This window comes from Strongylocentrotus purpuratus, unplaced genomic scaffold, assembly GCF_000002235.5.
Source record: "Strongylocentrotus purpuratus isolate Spur 01 unplaced genomic scaffold, Spur_5.0 spur5_scaffold_21, whole genome shotgun sequence".
NCBI classification, from domain to species: Eukaryota; Metazoa; Echinodermata; class Echinoidea; order Camarodonta; family Strongylocentrotidae; genus Strongylocentrotus; species Strongylocentrotus purpuratus.
Genome location: NW_022145607.1, coordinates 29,175,520 through 29,200,146, shown reverse-complemented (window position 1 = coordinate 29,200,146; position 24,627 = coordinate 29,175,520). Strand labels below are relative to the sequence as shown.

The 24,627-nt window shown below is 37.1% G+C and overlaps 2 protein-coding genes across 2 annotated transcripts in view; both read right to left on the bottom strand.

Moving 5' to 3' along the window:
- Positions 1-25: 25 nt before the first annotated feature.
- Positions 26-10,746, bottom strand: LOC105439259. The gene is made up of 5 exons (XM_030994313.1): positions 10,420-10,746; positions 3,923-4,090; positions 1,603-1,770; positions 372-745; positions 26-131 (listed from the first exon to the last, which is right to left on the bottom strand). Exons 1-5 carry the CDS (start codon positions 10,516-10,518, stop codon positions 26-28), a joined length of 915 nt encoding a protein of 304 aa, XP_030850173.1. The 5' UTR covers positions 10,519-10,746.
- An 873-nt stretch (positions 10,747-11,619) lies between these two features.
- Positions 11,620-24,627, bottom strand: part of LOC105437699 — a 30,776-nt gene continuing 17,768 nt past the window's right edge. The window contains exons 2-9 of the mRNA XM_030994312.1: positions 22,272-22,946; positions 21,506-21,665; positions 20,753-21,018; positions 17,912-19,485; positions 17,020-17,175; positions 14,008-14,175; positions 12,830-12,997; positions 11,620-11,814 (exon numbers count right to left, since the gene is read on the bottom strand). Of these exons, the coding sequence (XP_030850172.1) occupies positions 11,620-11,814; positions 12,830-12,997; positions 14,008-14,175; positions 17,020-17,175; positions 17,912-19,485; positions 20,753-21,018; positions 21,506-21,567 (2,589 nt within the window). The 5' untranslated portion in view covers positions 21,568-21,665; positions 22,272-22,946. The remainder of the gene's footprint in view (positions 11,815-12,829; positions 12,998-14,007; positions 14,176-17,019; positions 17,176-17,911; positions 19,486-20,752; positions 21,019-21,505; positions 21,666-22,271; positions 22,947-24,627) is intronic.

Sequence of the window (24,627 nt, the reverse complement as noted above, 5' to 3'; positions counted from 1 at the left end):
GTCTAGAAGTTAAAGTTCTAAGGACTTACACACATCGTTTGCCATGCTCCACCTCCACCTCCATGTCGTGGTCTTCATTGCATGCAGTGTTGACATCATTCACGCTTAAATCTGTCCCGCATCTCACGAATCTACCGATATAAAAATAGACGGAATACAGTATCATCTATGTAAAATAATTAGGAATGGGGGCTTAATTGTTACAGGAGTTAACAATGTTTGTAATATATTTGTTCATAATGATGGAACTTTTAATCTTATTTGTTTTATCATGTAGACTCTTCAATTTATAGTAGAACAGCTGTAAGATTGTAAGATTCTATTGACTCTGTAAAAGTGCTCTTTGAAAGCACAATGTGTCTTACTCTTACCTGATAGTCTTCAGGTGTTTGAGGTTGTGAGGTGATCTGAAAGCTTGTAAGATTAGCTCCATCTTACTGTTGCCAATGTCAAGATCGCTGAATGTCACCTTGACAAGCTGAGGGGAGATATTCAGAAGGGCTTTGGGGAGTGAAGTAGGCTCCTTATGGAAACCAGTCGGTCGAGATGCATACACATGTGTTTTAATGGTAAGTTCTGTTGCTCCTGGTAGATGGATCCTCTGGATGACGTCACAGTTGATTGTGTCCCATACCTCTATAGCGACCCTCTTCACATTGTCGAACATCGAACCACAATCCTGCCATCCTCGTAGTGTCTTATCCTCTACTGTCAGCTCAGTCAAGGTGGGGCTCGTGTTACCACTCTGGTCGTGATCATGAACATAAAAAGGGAAATTAAAGTGCAATAACTAATTTAGTAGGTTCGATTGTTGGTAGGTATATAATTGCATTCTTAAGTTTCATGAAAAAAGCGACAAAAAACATGAAAATGTTTTTTGCTAGCCTCATGGGTATTGTAGAATATAAACAAGGATTATAAAAAGACATGAGCCGAGCAAATGAAAGATGGCTTTATATGCAAATGCAAGTATAGGTTACAAGTTATAATTTATTTTTCTTTTATACAATTCAATTGTACATGTATATTATTCGTTATTTACCAATATATAAATATGTTAAAGGCAAGTACCGTTTATAGATTCAATGATATGAAGACCAGTCTAAATTAGTATACGTTAGGATGAACACCTACTAAATAATTTCAAATCAGTCAAATGCAAGTATTCCGTGCTTCGTATATACAACAATCAAATACAATGTAACTGGCATAAATTTCTTAGAGTTTTAAATAGTAATATTGAAAGTGATTACAAACTAAATAATTTTATATCACAAGTACATTTAAACCGTTATCGATGTAGTGTAGTGTAGTGTGAATTCATAATATTACTTGAATTTCAATAAACAGTGAGCCGTTTAAGAATGTCCGATGTAAAACTTGACAGCAGAATTAACAGATATTTAATATTAAACGTGACTACAGGTACAAATATACCACCATAACATTTAGCTTATTATGTGTTTTAATGCATAGGCCTATCGGGAGGAAGGCGGGCGAATTGTCAAATTTCGTTAGACTATACAGAATAAAGTACACTTCCAGTATAACAAAACACGTAGTGATTTGCTTAGATCCTACAATATATAATGACATCAATACCTTAGCGGATGCTGCCATCGATGATGATGTTGAGTAGAAGTCATTGTGATACTGACCGCGGAGTGTCAGGTTCTTCAGATGAGACATCTTACATATGAACAGAGCGAGATCACGCGATGCAGAGGGACGTTCACTGAGATCCTGAGACTTGATGTTAAGAGTCTCAATCTGTAATGATAGCAACATTATGTTAAATGAATACTAATAACGAGCTAATAAAACTATATTCAAGAATCAACAGTATGTTTAAATTATATTAACATCGTTGCCACAATAAAAAACTCTTAACACAATCACATTTTTTGCAAAAGATGTACAAGTCTTGATACCTGAATTTAGCAGGAATTTCAATAGTAATGACAGATGCGTTTTTGATTGATCGGAACGGGACTAGGGCATGACAGATACACAAATTATTTTATTTTTCTAGACCTTATTGACCTGTAGACAGACGGAGTAGTGGGTAATATGAATGATAGACGTGGCTCATGATCTTAAGTCTTACAGAACAAAAGAAAATACAACAAGAAGGCAGAACGGTCTCAAAACAGTCCTTACCCCTAAAAAGGCGGGGCTATTTGAGGTCTTAGTACGACCGGGGGGGGGGGGCACAATGGCCCCCTTAAGATCCCTAATAATACGACAACAAATTTGGAAGAGCCAGCTTATTCCTTATGTTATCTCTTGTTCTCATTATGTCTTATTTATTTTATTGTTTTTTTAACTTACGTATTTTATTGTTTTGGTTGTTTTATTTCATTTCTAACTACAATTCAACTATTTTGACTCCCAATACAACCACCTAATTTTTAAACAAGACCCAATAACTAATGTTTGATCTATTTTTCGGAAAAATAACATTTCTATTTAGTTGTACACAGATCACGAAAATGAGCGATTTTCGGGCTGACATGCAAAGACAAAAGGTCACGTGACCTTGTAACTGTAGGTCCGATTTTCAAAAACATTCTTTTCAAAGATGCGCAAGACTCGAAAGAAAAAAGTCAGCGAGCGGCGGGGCGCCATCCATATGCGTTCCAGAACAATCAGAAAAATCGTGGAGGGGGGGGGGGGGGAGGATTAGGGTTAATCACACTACTCTTGACGAAAAACTTGAGCATTATTCGGGGGAGAACCTGAACATCCTTATAATGGTATCGACGACATTATAGTTGTGGATCAGTGACTGTCAGAAAGGAGGGGATTTTTCCCCCAGGCATATGATTCGGTAATCTTACTGACCCTACTACATTTTCACGTCGGAATGAGTAAGGAGTAAGGGAGGGGGGGGGGGGGGGGGAGGTGAGCCAGATACTTGATTTCAAGTTTTAATCTGTTATAATAGTAACATTGTATTGGATACACAATTGCTGACATTACGCTACTTAAAAATATGTTTACGCTTTACATTATGATACAGTTGCCATCCTCATTCTTTTATAAAAAACAATATGTTATTCTGACATTCAAGGATTGAAAAAGGTACTTGAAAAACTTATATAACATTACAAAAAAGTATAAAAACAAATATAAATGGAACACTTTGCAGTTTCTGACATGTTATAGAAATAATACAAACGAGGACGAAGAAATTCAGAACATTCGACAGTTTCCGATGAGAAACGTAATCACAACAACGGGAAAGAAATGATTCGATTTTTTTATTTTGTAGGGTTTGGACTAATATATTTATTATCATCAGCAATTTTTAATAAACAAAGCCGTCACTCCATCAGCACTTCTTTAGGCGGGGGTCTACATATTGAGTGTTTTAAGTCCTAATCTAATATAATTATAACATTATGTTTAAAAGAACAATTGCTGACATTACACGACTTGAACATATTTCTGAACAATACATCTTGATACAGTTGCCATCCTCATTAATTTACAAAGGAAAACGTTATTCTGACATTCGATTCGGAAATATTACCTTGAAAATCTAATTTTACATAACATAAAAGTGTGAAAACAAATAAACAGGGAACACTTTGCAGTTTCTAAAGGGATAGAAGAGACAAGGAGATTCGATTGTTAGCATTCCGAATTGTCATATGAAATGAAAAATATGGTATATATTATTCGTTATTAATCTGATAATCTTCAGTATGTTTTTGTATTATGACGGAGAGTTTATTTTTCGCTTCCACGTCCATGAACATTTAATTTTTCATACCTGCTTCCTCTCAACTGCGTTCCAATTGCGAGAGTAAAATAATCAACTTCCTTGCGACTATACAGAAAAGGGCACACTTGAAGTATAAAAAATATGAAGTGATTTTCTTAGAGTCATAAAATATATATAAGACCAAATCAATACCTTTGCAGTTGATGCCATCGCCGATGATGTTGAGTAGAAGTCTTCGTGACAGAAAACACCTACTGTCAGGTTCATCAGATGAGGCATCTTACAGATGAACTGAGCGAGATTGCTTGATGCACTGGGACGATTTTCGAGATTATTAGAGCGGATGTTCAGAGTCTCAATCTGTTGTAATAGTACGACATCACGTTAGATAAACAATTGCTGACATTACTATCCTGTATTACATCTAACATTACATGATGATGTAGTCGCCACCCTCATTCACGTACAAAAGCAACACGTTACTCTTACATATATTTGATAGAGATATTACTTTCAAATCATATTCCATAATAACGTAACACAAATGTGTGAAAAATGGGCTCAGAATATTTGACAGTTTTCGATGGGAAACGTAATCACAACAACGGGGAAGAAATGATTTGATTGTTTATTTTGTAGGTTTTAAACTCATATATATATATATTATCATCAGCAATTTTCAATTAAAATAGCCGTTGCTCCATCAACATTTCTATAGCGGGGGGGGGGGGGGGGGGGAGGAGTCTACATATTGAGTGTCTAAAGTCTTAATCTGATATAATTGTAATATTATGTTTAATGAAACAATTGCTGACATTACACGACTTGAACATATTTCTGAATATTACATCTTGATACAGTTGCCATCCTTATTCATTTACAAAGGAAAACGTTATTCTGAAATTCGATTCGGAAATAGTACTTTGAAAATCTAATTTTACATAACATCAAAGTGTGAAAACATATAAACAGGGAACTCTTTGCAAATTCCAAAGGCCTAGAAAAGACGAAGAGACTCAATTTTTTGTTTATGTATTCGATTCGATTTTTCATTTTTGAAGGTTTTTAAATTGAAATAATTTAGTCTCATTGGCATTCACAATTTAAATGGACGTCTCTCCATCAGCATTCCCGTAGCATTTCGAATTATCATATGGAATTAAGAATATGTTATATAATATACTAGTCACCAGCATTGTTGAAATCTTCAGACTGTTTTTGTATTATGACAGAAAGTTCACTTTTCGTATCCACGTCCATGAACATTTAACTTTTCCTACCTGCTTCATCTTATAGTCCGGCAGCCAAATCCAGATTATTGGCCTAACCTTGTTTTATGGTCTATAGTTTTTTTTTCAATAGATTTTGATTGCTTAGACCTTCTATTTCAAGAATCTGATTGCTGACACTCTGTCAGCCTTGAGCAATTTAAGATATATGACGTCATACAAAATGGCCGCCAAAGTACATGATTTTCCTTTAAAAATGAATAATAAATATATAATAAGGATTTTTTCTTCAATTTTTGGCAGCCAAATGTCTGTATCTCTCTAGGACCATCACTAAAAATATGCTTCGTGGTGTTGCATGGCCAGAGATGACCAGCTTATTTGCATATTTTGAAATAGCGCCCTCTATAAACATATTAATTTGAATAAAATATGTGTGCCAGCCAAATGCCAATTTCTTAAATCTATGTCACGTTGAAATCATATTAAATGCTTTGTTGGGGAAACAATTGCAGTTGTGCTGCATTAATCTTTTATCGTGTTTGGTACAAATTTAGATAGGGTAGGTGTGGGGAATGGAAGACCCTTAAGCACATTTGCATAATTTACATAAACATGAACAATGTTACACATACAGACATTTTTGTATTCTCTTTAGTATTTTTTCTCTTTATTTGGTAACGAAATTGTGGTGATGATGTAACTGATTAATAAGATAACAATGATTAATGACGTCATCACCAAAGGTCTCTCATTACCTACATGTGTAGGTAATAAGGGACAGTTACAAATCAAGACATTTTAAATACAATTTGAATGAAAATGGGATTGTTATAGTTAGTTCAAACACTTTTTGAATGATATACATGCAGCCAATGAACTTACTGTAATTTTGAAACGATTTTAAAACAATGGGGCCCAAAATATTTCTGTAGTTTTTTGTTTACCGTAATAAAGGTGCTCTCAAATATGTTAAAATACTTTCAGAATAATGTTCTGGCAATATGACTTTTACATTTATCAAACTCACAGCATAGAAACAACTTCTTAAAATTAAATGCATTCAAATTAGAATGGTGACACGTACAACCAAATATGTTTCATGATAGTGCCTTTCAACATGAAATGAACAACTGGGGAGAAGTAGGCCCCCATCTTGGACCTGGTGTCCCCCATTACCTACACACATTTCTGATCAGACACCATTCATAATGTGAATTGCAACACCCATTCACAACACACAGTGGCCATAAACTTTCTGTGATGGTTGGCACATTTCATAAACTTCCTTTTAAAACTATTTTTTTTAAGGGCCACCCCTAAATATCTGCATACACCACAACATTCAGTGAAAATTGTGTTTTTATATCAGAGCAAAATTTTACGATCAAAATTGCTTATCTTGGTCAATTTTGCCAATTTTCTCGTAGAGAGAACGCACTGTAGTCTTCGAAATGAATTGGATATATGCAGTAGTGCTGTTGAAGGCCACATATGTCGGTTTATCAATATTGGATCCAACACGGACAGGCAGTGATGGGTTCAAGCTTGGTGGTCTCCAATTCCCTACACCTACCCTACATTATGTCAAGAAAAAAAATGGCTATGAAAGAATTTATTTTTCAACAAATCGGTGAGAAGTGGTTTTACGGGACACATTATTATTCAATTAATAGGCTTTATTTAGACCAGCATTGCTCCAACGTCAGTGAATGTGGATAAAGCAGTTGACATCTATACTAGACAGATGCATGATTTTCAAAAGAAATTACCTGGTGGATTCTATGTCACAATTTCCAAGAATGTTCAAACCGTGGCAGCCATGAAGAAGTCAATGTTGGGGTACGAAAGTCTATGAAAAGTTGATCTACTCCAGAGTAATAGGACTGCAGACAAGTTCAAGAGAGGTCAATGTCAAGGACATTTTGTCATAAGAGCTTTCACCAGTCCCAACAGCACTTTTTGATGATTCTGGAAACGAGCACTCCCATGTCAAAGACGGACTTATAGAATTTGACAAAAGTTGAGATGTCAGCCAGGCATGAGACACTGGAACAACCTTGTACAGTCATTGATGGTTGTGCTTCGCTGTGGATGAAAATCTGATGATGTTTGCTTGGTGTTTGACAGATCCGAGAGTATTTAGAGGTCATAACGGGTCGAGAGTCTTCCAACTGAGTCCCGCATCACTGCTGCCCTCCAAGAAACTATCTCTTACTGTTCGTCGTCGTCGTCGTTGTCATATAGATCATGGCTCACCCTTGTGACCCGTTTGATGAGACCTTTTGATCGGCATCTGTCTCCTGCAATCCGGTAGAGTGTCTTTAGTATTTAGAGGGTGGCTAGTGATTTCCCTAAGGTCGTCAGTCCATCTGAGCTTGAGTCTTCCTTTGTTACGTGTTTCTTCAAAGGTACCTTGAATGATAATTTGTCAAGGTTGTCTCCTGATCTTCTGCTAACGTGACCAAACTATTGTAGCTTGTACTTGTCAATCCTGGTAGCAAGTGGCGGTTGATCTCCGATGATGGACATTAATTGTGTACATTGGTGTTGTAATCTCTTCATGATATCCCAAGTAGCTACCTCCAACACCACATTTCAAAGGCAGATTGCCGAGCTTCCACCCTCCTTGACAATCATTGACCCAAGAACATTATATAAACTTGTCCACTTGATCAACTTCTTCTCCATCAACCACCATGCTCTGTTGCATGTAGTTAATTTCCACCAATCATGATCTTGGTCTTTTTCACATTGAGGTAGGGTCCAAATTATTCACTTGCATCCTTCACTCTTTTTTAAGGAGTTCTAGTAGTTCTTCTGATGTTCTTGTTATAAGTGTTGTCAGTGGCATACTGAGCAAAAACACTTAGAGGGGTAGAAAAACAATCTGCATCACCACCACTTATACATGTTACATGCAGGCCCCGCGGAACTTTTTTTTTAAAGCGGGGGGGGGGGGGGGGGGGTTGAAGTATTTACGATCAGGAAGAGAGGAGCGCAAATTGGCGTGGTGTTCAAGGGGCCGCAGCCCCCGGAAGCTCAAGGGTTTCAGGCATTTATTAACTGTAAGATGAACATATTTTGATACCTCATTTCACCTCGGGTCACTTTCTTTCTTTCTTTCTAGTTCTCTTTAACATACTTTATACAAAAAGTGAGGGGGGGGGGGGCTCGAGTCCCCTGAGCCCCGCTGTTCTGCGGACCCTGACATGTAGGCTTTTAAATAAGCATATTTTTTGCTTGACTGTGGATTTAATAAAAAGTGAGAAAAAACCCAGGAAAATCATGTCATTTCAGCAACATTTGTAAATCACTGGTATCGAATATATAAAAAAAAACAGTTTGAATTTTGTTTGGGGGTTCAACTGTCCCCAACCTCCCCCCCCCCATACCCTTCCCCATTAATACGCCAGAGAGTGTTGTATTGTCGGCGTATCTTAGGTTAGTGATCGTTCGTCCACCAACAGAAACTTGACCATAAAATTCCTTTCTCATGATGAATTCAGCATAGATGTTGAAAATTTATGGTGATAGGTTGCAGCCTTGACGGACAACTTGACCAATAGTGAACCTTTCGGTGTCGCCATTCTCTGCTCTTACTGTTGCTTCTTGGTATTGGTAGAGCGACTGGATGAGTTGAATTATATGTGCTGGAAAGCCCATCTAGCTCATAATCTTCCATAGGCGTTTATGTTGTACGCAGTCAAAAGCTTTGGAAAGATCAATAAAGCTAGGGAGAGAAGTTGTTGAAACGTGTCTCTAGTGTTGCTAACTTCACTATCTTTTCATGACAACAAACTACAGTTGATCGACATCATAATTATATGCGCGAGTCTGCAGGATGATTGGGTGCTCAGAAATAGGCAAAAGCACAAGCAGGCCTTTACCGTCAAGATGAGGTTCTTGTTGAAGTGATTCCAGGCAATGATGTCATGCCAAGGAAAGGTCTGTCCACAACATAGTTATGATGAAGCAGGCAACATCAAAGAACAGCAAGCGATTGGAATTGATGCTAATGAGAAGATGTATGTTAGGGGCCTAGTGGATGACACAGACGTCTACGTACTACTTTTGCATCATTATCTACATGACGGACTTATAAAACGCCAATTACCATGGAGACGCCCCTTCACAAATCGAACTGTTATTGATGTTCCTGCCAATGTAGACAAGTTAGGAGATATCATTCCATCGATGTTGGCAGGACATGCGTTGACGGGATGCGACACTCTTGGGGCATACTTTGGCATTGGATAGGGTACAATGCTGAAAGTGATGAAGCAGAAGATTCGACTCCCTTAGGACTGAGTTGGCAATGTTGATGCAGCATGGTCATATGTCATCACTCAACCTACTCAATGCTTTGCTTCATGTTATGGACAGTCAACAACCAACTGAATGTCAGAGGCTCGTATCAACGTGTGGCTATCAAGGGTCCGAAGACTAGGAGCTCCAAATACCCCCAAACCTTGCCTCACTACCTCAAACTACTGAAGCGTTTGTAGAAAATGTTAAGAGAACTCATTTGCAAACATGCGTATGGAAGCACGCATTACAGTCACGACCTTACTTTGCAGAATTAAGTGTTAAATGACACCCTCTTCCACATGGAATATTTTAGGGTTCCCAACACTTTAGAGACCTTTTAAACAAATTTCAAGATTTTGAAGCAAACTTACAAACGGATATAGTCCTGTATCGTAGTGGTAGTTCGTAATTTTTAGGTTAATTCAAAAGAATCTAGAACCTTAGAATACAAATCTAGTTTCTTAACGCTGTCACTGAAAATGGGCATTTATCACCATATGCCACCTCATATCTATGGGACAGAGAGCATAAAATTCAACCGTGTTTTGTTCGAGTATCAAATTACAAAATAAAAACAAATGTGCAGCACAATCTTTACTCACTGTATTCAGTGCATCTGACTCATGACATATGATAATCTCATGTTAGAAATTGGTATTTGGCCATCATTTTGACCTATGCAAGTTAATGTGTCTATAGAGGGCGCCATTCCGAATTATGCAAATTTGCATATAATTTGTGATCATACAGCATTGCAATTTTTATTTAGTGATGATTCTAGAAAAAAAATCAAGATATTTGACTGCCATTTAATGTAGTAAGATGCTGTTAAAACTTTTTATATCATTAATTTTGGTTAAAAAGGGGATTTTGGCGGCCATTTTGTATGACGTCACATATCTCAAATGGCTCAATGCTGACAGAGTGTCAGCAATCGAATTCTTCAAATTGATGGTCTAAGGAACTATAATCCGAAAAAAAAACTATAGACCCTAAAACAAGGTATATCGAGATGGCTGCCGGACTATTAACAATTACGAGAGTAAAATCGTACACTTGCGTTTGACAATATAGGAAAGGGTACACTTTTAGTATAACAAATATGTAGTAATTTTCTTAGAGTCCTAAAATGTATCACCGAATCCATACCTTTGCTGATGATGCCATCGACGATAATGTTGAGTAGAAGTCATCGTGAAGAAAGACCTCGTACCCCCTATTGAGTGTCAGGTTCTTCAGATGAGGCATCTTACAGATGAACTGAGCGAGTTTACGCGATGCATTGGGACGTTCACGGAGATCCTCAGAGGGGATGTCCAGAGTCTCAATCTGTTGTAATAGTACGACATCATGTTAGATAAACAATTGCTGACATTACTATACTGTATTGTATCTATCATTACATGATGATACAGTCGCCAACCTCATCCACGTACAAAAGAAATACGTTACTCTTACAATTTATTTGATAGAGATATTACTTTAAAAATCATTTTTCATAATAACGTAACACAAATGTGTGAAAAATAGACACGGAACATTTGGCAGTTTCCGATGGGAAACGTAATCGCAACAACGGGAAAGAAATGATTAGATTTTTTTTTGTGGGTAGGTTTTGAATTCACATATTTCTTATATCATCGGCGATTCTTAATTAAAATAGCCGTCACTCCACCAGCACTTCCATAGGGGGGGGGGGGGGGGTCCACATATTGAGTGTCCAAAGTCCCAATCTGATGTTGTAGCATTTATGTTGGATAAAAAATTGCTGCCATTACTTGAACATGTTTTTACATTTTACATCTTGATACAGTTGCCATCCTTATTCATTTACAAAGGAAAACGTTATTCTGAAATTCGATTCGGAAATAGTACTTTGAAAATCTAATTTTACATAACATCAAAGTGTGAAAACATATAAACAGGGAACTCTTTGCAAATTCCAAATGCCTAAAAAAGACGAAGAGACTCAATTTTTTTTTATGTATTCGATTCGATTTTTCATTTTTGAAGGTTTTTAAATTGAAATAATTTAGTCTCATTGGCATTCACAATTTAAATGGACGTCTCTCCATCAGCATTCCCGTAGCATTTCGAATTATCATATGGAATTAAGAATATGTTATATAATATACTAGTCACCAGCATTGTTGAAATCTTCAGACTGTTTTTGTATTATGACAGAAAGTTCACTTTTCGTATCCACGTCCATGAACATTTAACTTTTCCTACCTGCTTCATCTTAACAATTACGAGAGTAAAATCGTACACTTGCGTTTGACAATATAGGAAAGGGTACACTTTTAGTATAACAAATATGTAGTAATTTTCTTAGAGTCCTAAAATGTATCACCGAATCCATACCTTTGCTGATGATGCCATTTCCGATAATGTTGAGTAGAAGTCATCGTGAAGAAAGACCTCGTACCCCCTATTGAGTGTCAGGTTCTTCAGATGAGGCATCTTACAGATGAACTGAGCGAGTTTACGCGATGCATTGGGACGTTCACGGAGATCATCAGAGGGGATGTCCAGAGTCTCAATCTGTTGTAATAGTACGACATGATGTTAGATAAACAATTGCTGACATTACTATACTGTATTGTGTCTATCATTACATGATGATACAGTCGCCAACCTCATTCACGTACAAAAGAAATACGTTACTCTTACAATTTATTTGATAGAGATATTACTTTAAAAATCATTTTTCATAATAACGTAACACAAATGTGTGAAAAATAGACACGGAACATTTGGCAGTTTCCGATGGGAAACGTAATCGCAACAACGGGAAAGAAATGATTAGATTTTATTTTTGTGGGTAGGTTTTGAATTCACATATTTCTTATATCATCGGCGATTCTTAATTAAAATAGCCGTCACTCCATTAGCACTTCCATAGGGGGGGGGGGGGTCCACATATTGAGTGTCCAAAGTCCCAATCTGATGTTGTAGCATTTATGTTGGATACAAAATTGCTGACATTACTCGACTTGAACATGTTTTTACACTTTACATCTTGATACAGTTGCCATCATCATTCATTCACAAAGCAAAACGTCATTCTGAAATTTGATTGCAAAAGTACTTTGAAAATCTGATTTTACATAACATAAAAGTGTGAAAACAAATAAATATTGAACTTTTTGCGGTTTCAAAGGGATAGAAGAGACAAAGGGATTCAATTTTTTTTTATTTTTTTAGGTTTTTAAATTAAAATATTAAGTTTCATCATCATTCACAATTTAAATGGACGTCTCTCCAGCAGCATTCCTGTAGCATTCCGAATTGTCATATAAAATGTAAAATACGGTATATGTTAATCGTTATCAATCTGATGATCTTCAGTATGTCTTTGTATTATGACGGAAAGTTTATTTTTCGCTTCCACGTCCATGAACATTTAATTTGTCCTACCTGCTTCCTCTCAACTGTGTACCAATTGCGAGAGTAAAATAATCCACTTCCTTGCGACTATACAGAAAAGGGCACACTTGAAGTATAACAAATATTAAGTGATTTTCTTAAATCCTAAAATATAGGACCAAATCAATACCTTTGCAGTTGATGCCATCGCCGATGATGTTGAGTAGAAGTCTTCGTGATACTGACCGCGGAGTGTCAGGTTCATCAGACGAGGCATCTTACAGATGAACTGAGCGAGATTACTTGATGCATCGGTACATTTCCTGAGATCACCAGAGCGGATGTCCAGAGTCTCAATCTGTTGTTATAATACGACATGATGTTGGATAAACAATTGCTGACATTAATATACTGAAGAATATCTAACATTACATGATGATACAGTCGCCAACCTCATTCACTTACAAAATCAATACGTTACATTTACAATCTATTTGCTAGAGATATTACTTTGAAAATCTTTATTTCATAATAACGTAACACAAATATGTGAAAATAGACTCAGAATATTTGGCAGTTTCCAATGGAAAACACAATCACAACAACGGGAACGAAATGATTCGATTTGTCATTTTGTAGGATTTAAATGCATATTTTTTGTATCATGAGCAATTCTTAATCAAAATAGCCGTCACTTCATCAGCACTTCCATAGGGGGGGGGGGGAGGGGTCCACATATTGAGTGTCCAAAGTCCCAATCTGATATAATTGTAGCATTTTGTTGGATAAACAAATGCTGACTGAACATGTTTTTACACTTTACATCTTGATACAATTGCCATCATCGTTCCTTTATAATGCGAAACGTTATTCTGAAATTTGATTGCAATAGTACTTTGAAAATCTGATTTTACATAACATAAAAGTGTGAAACAAATAAACATGGAACTTTTTACGGTTTCAAAAGGGATAGAAGAGACGAAGGGATTCTATTTTTCATTTGTGTAGGTTTCTAAATTTAAATAATTTAGTCTCATCGGCATTCACAATTACAATAGACGTCTCTACGTCAGCATTCCCGTCGCTTTCCGAATTGTCATATGAAATTAAAAATATGGTTTATCATATATTATTCACCATCCATGATAAAATCTTCAGTGTGATTTTTGTATTATGGCAGAAAGTTCACTGTTCACTTCCACGTCCATAAACATTCAACTTTTCCTCCCTGCTACCTCTCAATGGTATACTAAATGGGAGAGTGGATTCGTACACTTGCGTTTGACAATATAGAAAAGGGTACACTTCAAGTATAACAAGTATGTAGTGATTTTCTTAGAGTCCTAAAATATATGACCGAACTAATACCTCTACTGATGATGCCATCGCTGATAATGTTGAGTAGTAGTCATCGTGACAGGAATCACCGAATGTCAGGTTCTTTAGATGAGGCATCTTACAGATGAACTGAGCGAGATCACTCGATGCATCGGGACGATCACTGAGATCACCAGAGCGGATGTCCAGAGTCTCAATCTGTTGTAATAATACGACAACATGTTGGATAAACAATTGCTGACATTACTATACTGAATTATATCTAACATTACATGATGAAACAGTCGCCACCCTCATTCACTAACACAAGCAATACGTTACTTTTACACATTATTTGATAGAGATATTACTTTGAAAATCTTTATTTCATAATAACGTAACACAAATGTGTGAAAATAGACTCAGAAATATTTTGCAGTTTCCGATGGAAAACACAATCACAACAACGGGAACGAAATGATTCGATTTTTCATTTTTTAGGTTTTAAATTCATATATTTTGTATCATGAGCACTTCTTAATAAATAGCCGTCACTCCATCAGCACTTCCATGGGGGGGGGGGGGGAGTCCACATATTGAGCGTCCAAAATCCGAATCTCATATAATTGTAGCATTATGTTGGATAAACAATTGCTGACATTACTCGACTTGAACATGTTTTTAAACTTTACATCTTGATACAGTCACCATCCTCATTCATTTATAATGCAAAAGGTTATTTTGAAATTTGATTGAAATAGTATTTTAAAAATGTGATTTTACATAACATAAAAGTGTGAAAACAAATAACATGAAACACTTTGCGGTTTTCAAAGGAATAGGAAAAGATGAAGGGATTCGATTGTTCATTTTTCTAGGTTAAGTTAAAATTGAAAAAATGTATTCTCATCGGCATTCATAATTTAAATGGACGTCTCTCCATCAGCATTCCCGTCGCATTCCGTATTGCCATATGGAATTAAGAATATGTTATATTATAGAAAAATCGACTGCTACGAGAGGACTGGCTGTTTCCATACGCTCAAGGGAAATTTGCCTCCGCTGCTACACCCCGAGGCGCGCCTTTTTGTTTAGTATGCACACAAATTGGTCGTTGGAAAACGAACATTTTGATATCAACAATTATGAAGGAATTATGAAGAATTATCCACGGAGCGACGAAGCGTTCATCATTAGTTTTATGCTTTTCATCTACAAAATCTTTCACATGAGATATCTTGGAATGTAGAATTTACAACTTTAAGACGTGATTTTCCATTATTGATAAAAATAGGAAATCAAAATAATCTTCAAAAGATTGATCCGGAAGAAATAAAATTGGACACTTGCTAATATCAATTCGAAAAAAAAATCATGAATAAATAAATTTATAGGCGATCACAATATAGAAGAAGCGTAATTTATATTTGTAGAAAATTTGAATATCACAATGATACGTCCAGGAAAGGGGAAATCAACACAAAGACAAATTCCTTATTCTTGGTGAAACAAGGAGGCCCGAATTCACAACAGTGGTACAAAATATTTACCAAGTATAAAAGAAAGCAATCACTTAAGATATTTAGCAGAGAAAAGAAAAACTGAAGAATACGTAGAAGATTACTTGAAAAAGAAAGCAAAAGCACGAAAGACAAGCCAAACGAGACTATTTGATCGCCTTATGTAAGGAAATGACTCGTTCCACATCAATGAGAGAAATTGGAAATACGATACGTAAAATAGTAAAAATAATAATAAAAGTAAAACATTAAATCGATAATATATGAAGATAAAGAACAAATTAACTCCTCAAGACAATGATTTATTCCTAATAGATCTAAATAATAGTATACATTCTCAGATTTTATTGAATACAAATTTGCGAGTGTTTGTTTTGCGAGACTGCTAAAGCATGTGTGTGCTACTATGTTAATCAACTAGGGGACCTACGTCCTTAAGTCATAACTGACAGTAATGATGATTAATGCCTCACAAAAGGGCACTTATATAGCTGATCGACACGGTTTTTATTATGGGGCCTCACAATAACGAGGCCTTTGCTTAGCCACTGAATCATGACTGTACGCAGCGGGGCTAGGGTTCGTCGCCGCCCCCACAAATACACAAAACAAAGAAAGTGCAATAAATCATCAATAATTCCTCTGTAGGGCAATGTATTATGGTTCAAGGCATGCCCACATAGAGGATTTTTGTATGTTGGGGACCGGGACAAAATGCAATGAATTATTGATAGGTTATTGCATTTTTTTTGTTTTTGTATTTGTGGTGGCGGCGACGTACCCTAGCCCCCGCTGCGTATAGTCATGTTTCAGTAGCTAAGCAATGGCCTCGTTACTGTGAGCCCCCAGGATTAAAACCGTGTCGATGTGCTATATAAGTGCCTTTTTATCAGGCATTAATCCTCATTACTGTCAGTTATGACTTCAGGACGTAGGTCCCCTAGTTGATTATCATAGTAGCACACACATGCTTTAGCAGTCTCGCAAAACAAACACTAACACATTATTATTCAATAAAATCTGAGAGAGTATACTATTACCTAGCTCTATGAGGAATAACCCATTGTCAAAATCATTCCATAACTTAGGGTTAAAATAATAATTCCACCATAATAACCAACAGTGTACTAGGGAAAAATTGGGTCATCATTCAATTCAATTCAATTCAATTTTATTTCGCAATATAAAAATCAAAATATACAAAGTAACAGTAAATTTTAACTATCATGAACTATCATTAACTATCATGATCAGAGCGAGCAAAGATGAAGATTTTTGGGGGTGGAAACCCACGAGCTTAAACAGAAGTACTATATAAATAGTTTAATGGAGTATTTTTCTTTTTGTGTGTACTTAAATAAAGGATAAAGTCTGAAATTGAAATTTATTTTTCTAAAAACAAACCTCTATTTTCCAGTATTCTCCTAATTTAATCTTATGACACCGGACAAATTATTATCCTGACTGAATATGGCATCCATTTCTTTTAAAAGTAAGATGTACCAAATATACCAGGACGTGGATAATACACATGTATACTGACCTTGGAATCGACTGCTTTATTCACAAGCACCGAGTAGAAGACATCATGCATAGTACGACTGATCGTCACAGATCTCAGTGTACGTGATGAGCACATGTATTCAGCCAGGTCCTCTGAAGCCGTCCGTCCACATGTCTTCTCAATAGTCAGATGATCCTACAATGTACATGAACACAAATAATATTGTGAGGCTAGAAACGTAAATCATAAAAATAATACCATATTATCCTTATTAGTCACCTTAATAGAAACTGATTTTGTTTATATGTTTTTTTTCCTTCCATTTCCCTTTGGTTTTTATTCTGCTTTCAAAAATCTATATTTCACGAAGAACATCAAATAACTTTAAAATAACACTTTGCATTTGAAAGGAATTATTCTGATCCTACCAAATGTAAACTTTACTGAGTTCTGTACGTTATCTCATAATAATTCAAGTTGGCTTTTTATCCTACTGGTTTGAACAGTATGCACGTGCAAATCCTATTGGAGTTCGTGATATTAAAAGTGTTATATTATTAAACAAGATTTCATTGCAAATACACACAAGATCGGTTGTGCTACAATAACAATAAATCGCAACTCCTATTAAAAGACTTAAATCCTAATACTTATTAACTCTTGTAGATAATAATAGTGAAACAAAATTCGTGTACATTGCAATTTTCAGATAAAAAATGATAATCAGAGTTGCACCCACACTAGATCCATAGAACATGCATCAAGAAAATTGATTGTATCAAGCTTCTTTTCAACATTTGGGTGAAGAGAAGTTTATACAGAACGCGTTGCGCATCGTTAGTATACAGGGTATATGTATACAGTTAAGTGTTCAAACCAAACGACGTTATCCTAAGTCTAAGTTGCAAAAATTCGACGTTTCTTTCCTTACCACTTCACGATGATTCATGATGAAGATATGCCCTGATACTGTGTGTGCCTGCATCTCCTCAGTGATCTTCAGTGTCTTGCTGGACTCAGAAGAGAGATGATCCGCCACTGCTTTGGCCACTGTTTGGTCTTGGCTCTCGTATGCTACATCTACGACGAAGTCATCATCATGTCTACGCTTTCTTTTTCCTGCTGTGAGATGTGATACGATATCCAATCCGATCTCCTTCTGCTGGGCCGAGGTGAAGTACAGGAGGTAGCGGTATTCTCTTGCTTTAGTTATGATTTTCGCCACCAACCCGTCATACTCATTACGGTTTGAGTTGTAAAGAGATGCAAGATAAATTCCTGATAGATATTCCTGGAAGAGCTTATGAGGGAACTGCACCGATTGAACTGCTAAATTTGGATTAGTTCTTCTGTCTCGCCTCGGAAGAACTTTCTTTTCTCTGGTGAGCGCACCAACTTTGCAACCTACATCTATAGACTCTGGACAGCTTTGAAACTCTTCTTCTGTGAATACCAACCGTCTTTCCAGAAGACCCTGGAAGGCAACGCGGCCAATCTGAAGTAGGTGATGACGAATATCTGAACGATGTTCCCTTAATTTGCCTTCAACAATACCTGGAGATGGAATGTGCTTCGATAGGTAATGATCAACCAAAAAGTGGATCATCTCATCAAATAGCTGGGAGAATGTTTGCAGCTTGGACATTGCCTCTCGGCGCTCTCCATCAAATTCTTTCCACATTATGCACAGCATGGCTGTGTATATGGGATAGGGGGCCATGTTCTCTCTGATCACATCGTTGTTTGATATGAATAGGTTTAGATCTTCAGAGGAAGCTGTGTCTGGATGAAAGAACTTGGTGATGTAGGAAGAGAGGTTTTCAACAGAGAAACCTTCCACAGCAATGAAAGCAAACACCTTTCTGAGATTGGCATTCTTCCTAATCTCATCTGATCTCCATTGTCGCGATGTTATTAGTACTGTCCCTGAATTGAACAGACGATTGGAAGTGATCCGGGCGACTTGCTGATTGCTGTTAAGATCGACAGTAGACTCATCTAGGCCGTCCAGGACAAGAAAGACTTCATCCGAATTTGAGAGGATGTGCTTGTCTAGCTGCTTAGCTGTGACCGGATTGTTGTCAGAAAGATACGTCTTCACTATCTCTCCCACAGTCTTGTCCTCTGCTTCGCGAAGGAGGACGACAAGAACCAGTTTGAAATCTTGATATCCTTTTCCGTGGATCCAGTCCCAAGCGATCTTGGCGCAGAAAGTGGTTTTCCCTACACCACCTTCACCTTCAACCAACAAGCGTTTAGGATAGTTCCCGTTAACTTTCGTCTTGAGGAGGTCATCGTATAGAAGCGGTGTTTTGTGCTTGGTACCTTTGTCTTCTTCCATTAACGTTAGATTGGTGAAGATCTGTTCTAATTTAACGGTAAGCTCGGTGTTCAGTGGATTAGCTTGAATCTGACAGAGATTAATTTCATAATAGCGTTTGACCTCTTCAGCAACCCGTTGGATTTCCTCCTCTGTCATGGAGGGTATGTGATCACCGACCTGACCTGTGATGAGATGGTAAAGAAAGTTGTTTCTAAAGTTACTAGACAAAAACGTTGTGTTTAAAGATAAAACAATATAAAAAAGAGCAATCCTCCCCCCAAAGTACATTAACCATACATCACAGAAATGTTATATCAATATACGTAAATTCCCACATCTCAATTTAAATTTGCTTGTGGATTATGATCAATCGCTGAGAAATCATTTATTTCCTAGATAGGGGCTGTCACATTGATTACTGGATTGACATCGTGCCCTGATGTCACTGCCACAGGGAAAGGTTACTCGGGTCGATGCTAAGATGTAAGGCCTTTCTGGTTATCTGGTCGGGTTTTATACAATATTCTATTGAGCAAAGCTTGCGGTAAGCGTCATATTAAATATGCATGATCGTGTGCATTTTATACTAAAGAAGATAAAAACGATTTCTAGTTTCAAAAGCTACGCCCCTGGATTATTATTCGTATAATCTATGAACTAATAAAATGCATCTATCAAAACACGTTCTATTTCCCTGTTTTGCTAGACGGAGATTCCTCTTTTGTAACTGTTTATCCATATGGATGAATATGACAATCGAAGGCATTTGGTCCCATACGTTACCGCGTATTTTGGAATTTGCTTACATATTTAGTCTGATCCAAACTCTAGTGGCGCTACTAACGTGATACATTTCTCTAATGAAACTATATTTAGGTCAGTGATGCATGAAAGAAATTACCCTTGAATTGCCCCCCTCTCTCTTTATCTCTTTAAATAAAATGTATATATATATATATACGTATATGTACATGTATATGTATATTATATACATTATTATGCAGTATCCAAAAAAAGTGAGGACACACTGCTCCCTTAAAATAAATGTTAAATATTCCAATATTCCAAGACTCCTCACTTTGCTGCTATGTTTAAATGGAATACGCAGTGGTACTAATAGATTTAGCATACAGTGCTAAATAATATAGATTCTTGTATAGCGCTCATGTCTAACTTTACACACTAGACAATAATTACATCGTGTTTAACATGGCTGCCATTATGGTGCTCTAGCATTTCAAGGAATTAATTCCTGCCCGCGGCACCCATTCATCTAGTTGGTGAATGTACTTAAGAAATTAAGGCCATGGCGGGACTCGAACTTTACAGTTGCTGTAATGGCAACCTTGCTATTTAAGAGCCAGGATCATAAATTGTAGAGCGCCAGGAATGTCAAGTTATACAGACATGAGCGCTTTACAATCATGAACCCACTATTATCATTATTACCTGTTCGTACACTATCAGCAAGCTGTACCAGCTTAATGCTTTCTAACGTGTCGACCAATGTCTCCCTCGCCTCACTTTCACGTACTGTCTTCCGCCATTCGCAAAGCATCTGATAGGTAGCTAGCATGGAGTTGCCCAGCTTGTCCTTCTCAAACTGACTTAGTTTAGCCTCAGTGAATCCTAAAGCCAGTCCGACCTTCCTAAAATCTGAGGGATCTATACCTTCGGCAAGGAGATAGAACTCGAGCTCGGTCAGACTGCCAGAGCTAAATTATAGACATAAGAAAAATGATTAATTTCATAAAGCGCTCATAGATATTTGTGAAAGTTTATATTAAGAGTACTTTTGTCTTGCTCCTTTGACTTGCGAATACAGTGTTTTACTGCATTGAATTATAAATATTAATTGATATCGTCACCTGTAATGCAAGTACTAGACAAATACTGTACAAATATTACGACATCTACCTGTCAAACATAACGAGAATATGGAAAACGTCTTCCCTTTTGGTTCCATTTTTCGAATCCAAAGATTATTTTTACCAGCAAACTCAATGACCTGTATTCTACTAATCACGAATTGAACCTGATGGTGGATTAAAGGTTTTGTTCAGAATCGGGTTTAACAAAGACAATTAGCCTTATTAAGTTGTCCTTCATTTAAACGTAATCGTAGACTCGGATTAGAGCTCAGTTTAATTTAAAAAAAAAAAGTATTTTAACGTTCCAAAGATGCTCTTTCATGCTGCTTACTTATCATTTGGACCAGGGTTTCGTTCTACGTCACCGGATCTCAATAGGAGTATGTTGGTCATGTCTGGACGGTCATTTCCTTTGATTGCATCTGCTTCACTAGTGGTTGTCCCTGATAGGGGGACGGATAGGTCGGTGATCCGTGGTTTTCCGTTACTTCCTAAGAACGAAGAGAAAATTACGAATAGAGAACACACTTTTAACTCTGCAAACTATGAACAAGCCATACTGAGATAGTATCCTAGTGCCACATTGTATTTCTGGCGGTTTTTTTTAATCAATGGTTTCTAATTTATTTTAACATTTCTAACATCACTGACAGGTGATAGAATGGTGTCCATGTAGTCATTGGACAAAATGTTTCATGGTATTCCGTTAATTCCTTAATGACATTGATGGGCAGAAGACAATTTTCAAAAGAATAATTAGACGTTATTTGTCAAAATATACATGTTGATTCGGGTGAGAATAAGAATTCCGTGAAAGGGTAAAGGGCACTTTTACCACTGATTATAGTGCAAATAACGTCAAATCATAACAATCCATAGCAAATTGAAACAATCAAACTGTCTTTTATAAAACATTTTGTATAGCTCTAATTTTGCAAGTTTCCGTGTCCTATTAAAAAAAAATATGTGCAAGAAGAATTGTATGCAGTTGTTGTTATTATTTATATTTCTCATATTTGTTTTCTTCTTCGTCTGTCTTTTTTTGTTATAATGGGAAAGGGGTTGTTCTGGGAAATATATATAAATATCAATCATACCCTGATAGATGGTGTTGTTTGCTCGGTGTTTCTAGTTGTATCTTGCCTTAGTTTAGGTGACAAGCCTGATGATTGGTCCTCTTTCACTGACCGCGCAGAGGTTGATGCATCCTCCTCGTCTATTTGGATATGATCTGTCTCAACTCCGATGGCTGCAGGTACATGTGAGTACGATTCTGATGGGACAACTTCAGGTGGTTCAATTATTTGGGCGGAATTAGGGTGGTATTCATGTGACACTAGATTGATGGTTATATGTCTATTGTCCAATTCGTCTTCTACACAGGGTCGGGTAACTGGGTTCTGAACGTCAGTGGTATCACGGACAGGGTTGGTCTCATTTGCTGTTGGAGAGCTACTGTTTTCAGCACACGAAGACTCAGAGTGAGAAACCTCGTTAGGTCCGGGGCTTTTTACATCACATGAGGATCCACTCTCCTTGACATCATCACACTCAGGACCGTCACATTGTGACCGAGTCTGAGGAGTGCGAGGCGAAGTGTTACATTCTGAGTTGTTTTCTTCAGGTGACTGAACATTCTTGGCTTTTTTGATCAAGTTGACAAGTTTACTCCAAAAGTAATTGTAGTCATATTCTTTCTTCCGCCAACGTGTAAACGTGCCGATCCTGACACGCTACTCACCGACAGACACAGGCATGGTGACATCCAGATGCTGTATGACAGATTTGAAGAAACAGCAGAAATCAGTGAACTGGGAGATATTTGGATAACAACTAGTAGACCCCTTTCGAATATATATACTTACTAAATTAGCAGTGACTAATACTTTTGAATCTGTCGAATCTTTGAATTGTCGGTAAGATCGATCGAGATTCAATTGTATTGAAATAACCGATCAATTTTTCGCACACGTACGGTATCCTCGATCGCTCAGACCATTTGTTAACATGTAAACCTATGGGGTAACCATGGAGACTGAACTTTTTTCCCGGTAACCATGGTTACTGGGAATTTTACAGAAATAGTTAAAGTTTATGAATGCAATTTCGACCAATCAGATGGCTGGATTTCTTAAGTGAGGTATATAAAAGAATATAGTTCCTGTATGTGGGACCGTGCAGGGGGGGGGGGGGTATTTGTATTTCAATCTGTCTATAAACCGCCTCATCCTCTGCTCAGCCCCCCCCCCCCACCTCCTAATTTCCTTTCTTTTCTCCCTTTTCATTTGATACTCCTTCTATTATATTCGTCTTTTCTCGTTTTCATCTCTTTCAAGTCTTCTTGGACAACTGGATTGCTCGGTCATTTACCCGGACCTGCCTTTCAACATACAACTAAATTTGTTCTTCATAAAATATTTTTTCTTCATAATAGGAATTATGAATCCCACTACAAACTTAATAATGTCCAACCTTCCAGAATAATGACTTTTCGTAAAACCGACATGTAACCGAAATATCCGTACATGCAAATCCTGCTAACAAGCGGTCTTAATCGTTAAAACTTACTTTCATATAATTTATTATACAGCCATGCCACAAAATCATGTCACATCAAAAAGAAAGAAAGAGACACACACAGAGAGTGAGAGAGAGAGAGGGGTGGTGGTGGGAGATAGAGAAGACAGAGAGAGAGAGAGAGAGAGAGAGAAGGAGAGAGAGTAAAAGAGAGAGAGAGAGAGAGGCGGGAGGGAGACAGACAAAGAGAGAGAACGAAAAGAGAGAGGAAGAGAGAAATGAAATGGTTCTAAAACCGCGTTCCCCTGTAAAGTATGCTACATATATAATTGCACTTTAGACGGTAACATACGGAAACTGACTAGAACTTAGTGTCTGTTAATGAAACGGTAATTAGAAAGTAGCAAAATGTCCTTCGCAATTAAAATTCCAAGATTAAAAACGGAAAATAGCTTTCATTTAATATGGTCAATCACAACTGCATGAAATGTGGCTAGAGTCCTGAGACTATGCGTGTGTTAACTCTGGGTAATTATAATTATAAGGGTTCTGTTCCATTCCAAAACGAAACCACTGTTCAGAACTTATGGTAAGTAGGCAAACGGACAATTAAATAAATATCTCTTGCCAAGTAGGTCATACATAACATTAGTTATTGTGCAAATCATAATCATGCTTGGCATGGGGCCAAAAAGAATAGTACAGTATTAGAGTGAGAGAGAAGATAATGCTTGTGTGTGTATTTGTCCGTGTGTGCGTGGGCGAGAGAGAAGGAGAGAGAAGGAGAGAGAGAGAGAGAGATAGAGAGTGGGGGGGGGGGGCTATGCCTCGACATGCTTTAATCCGATAGGTTTCTTGTTTAGTTCTTGATAATGATTACGAACACTAGGTTGAAGGAGGCACACTGATTTGCAGGCTTAGAGTAATTGTAGTTGA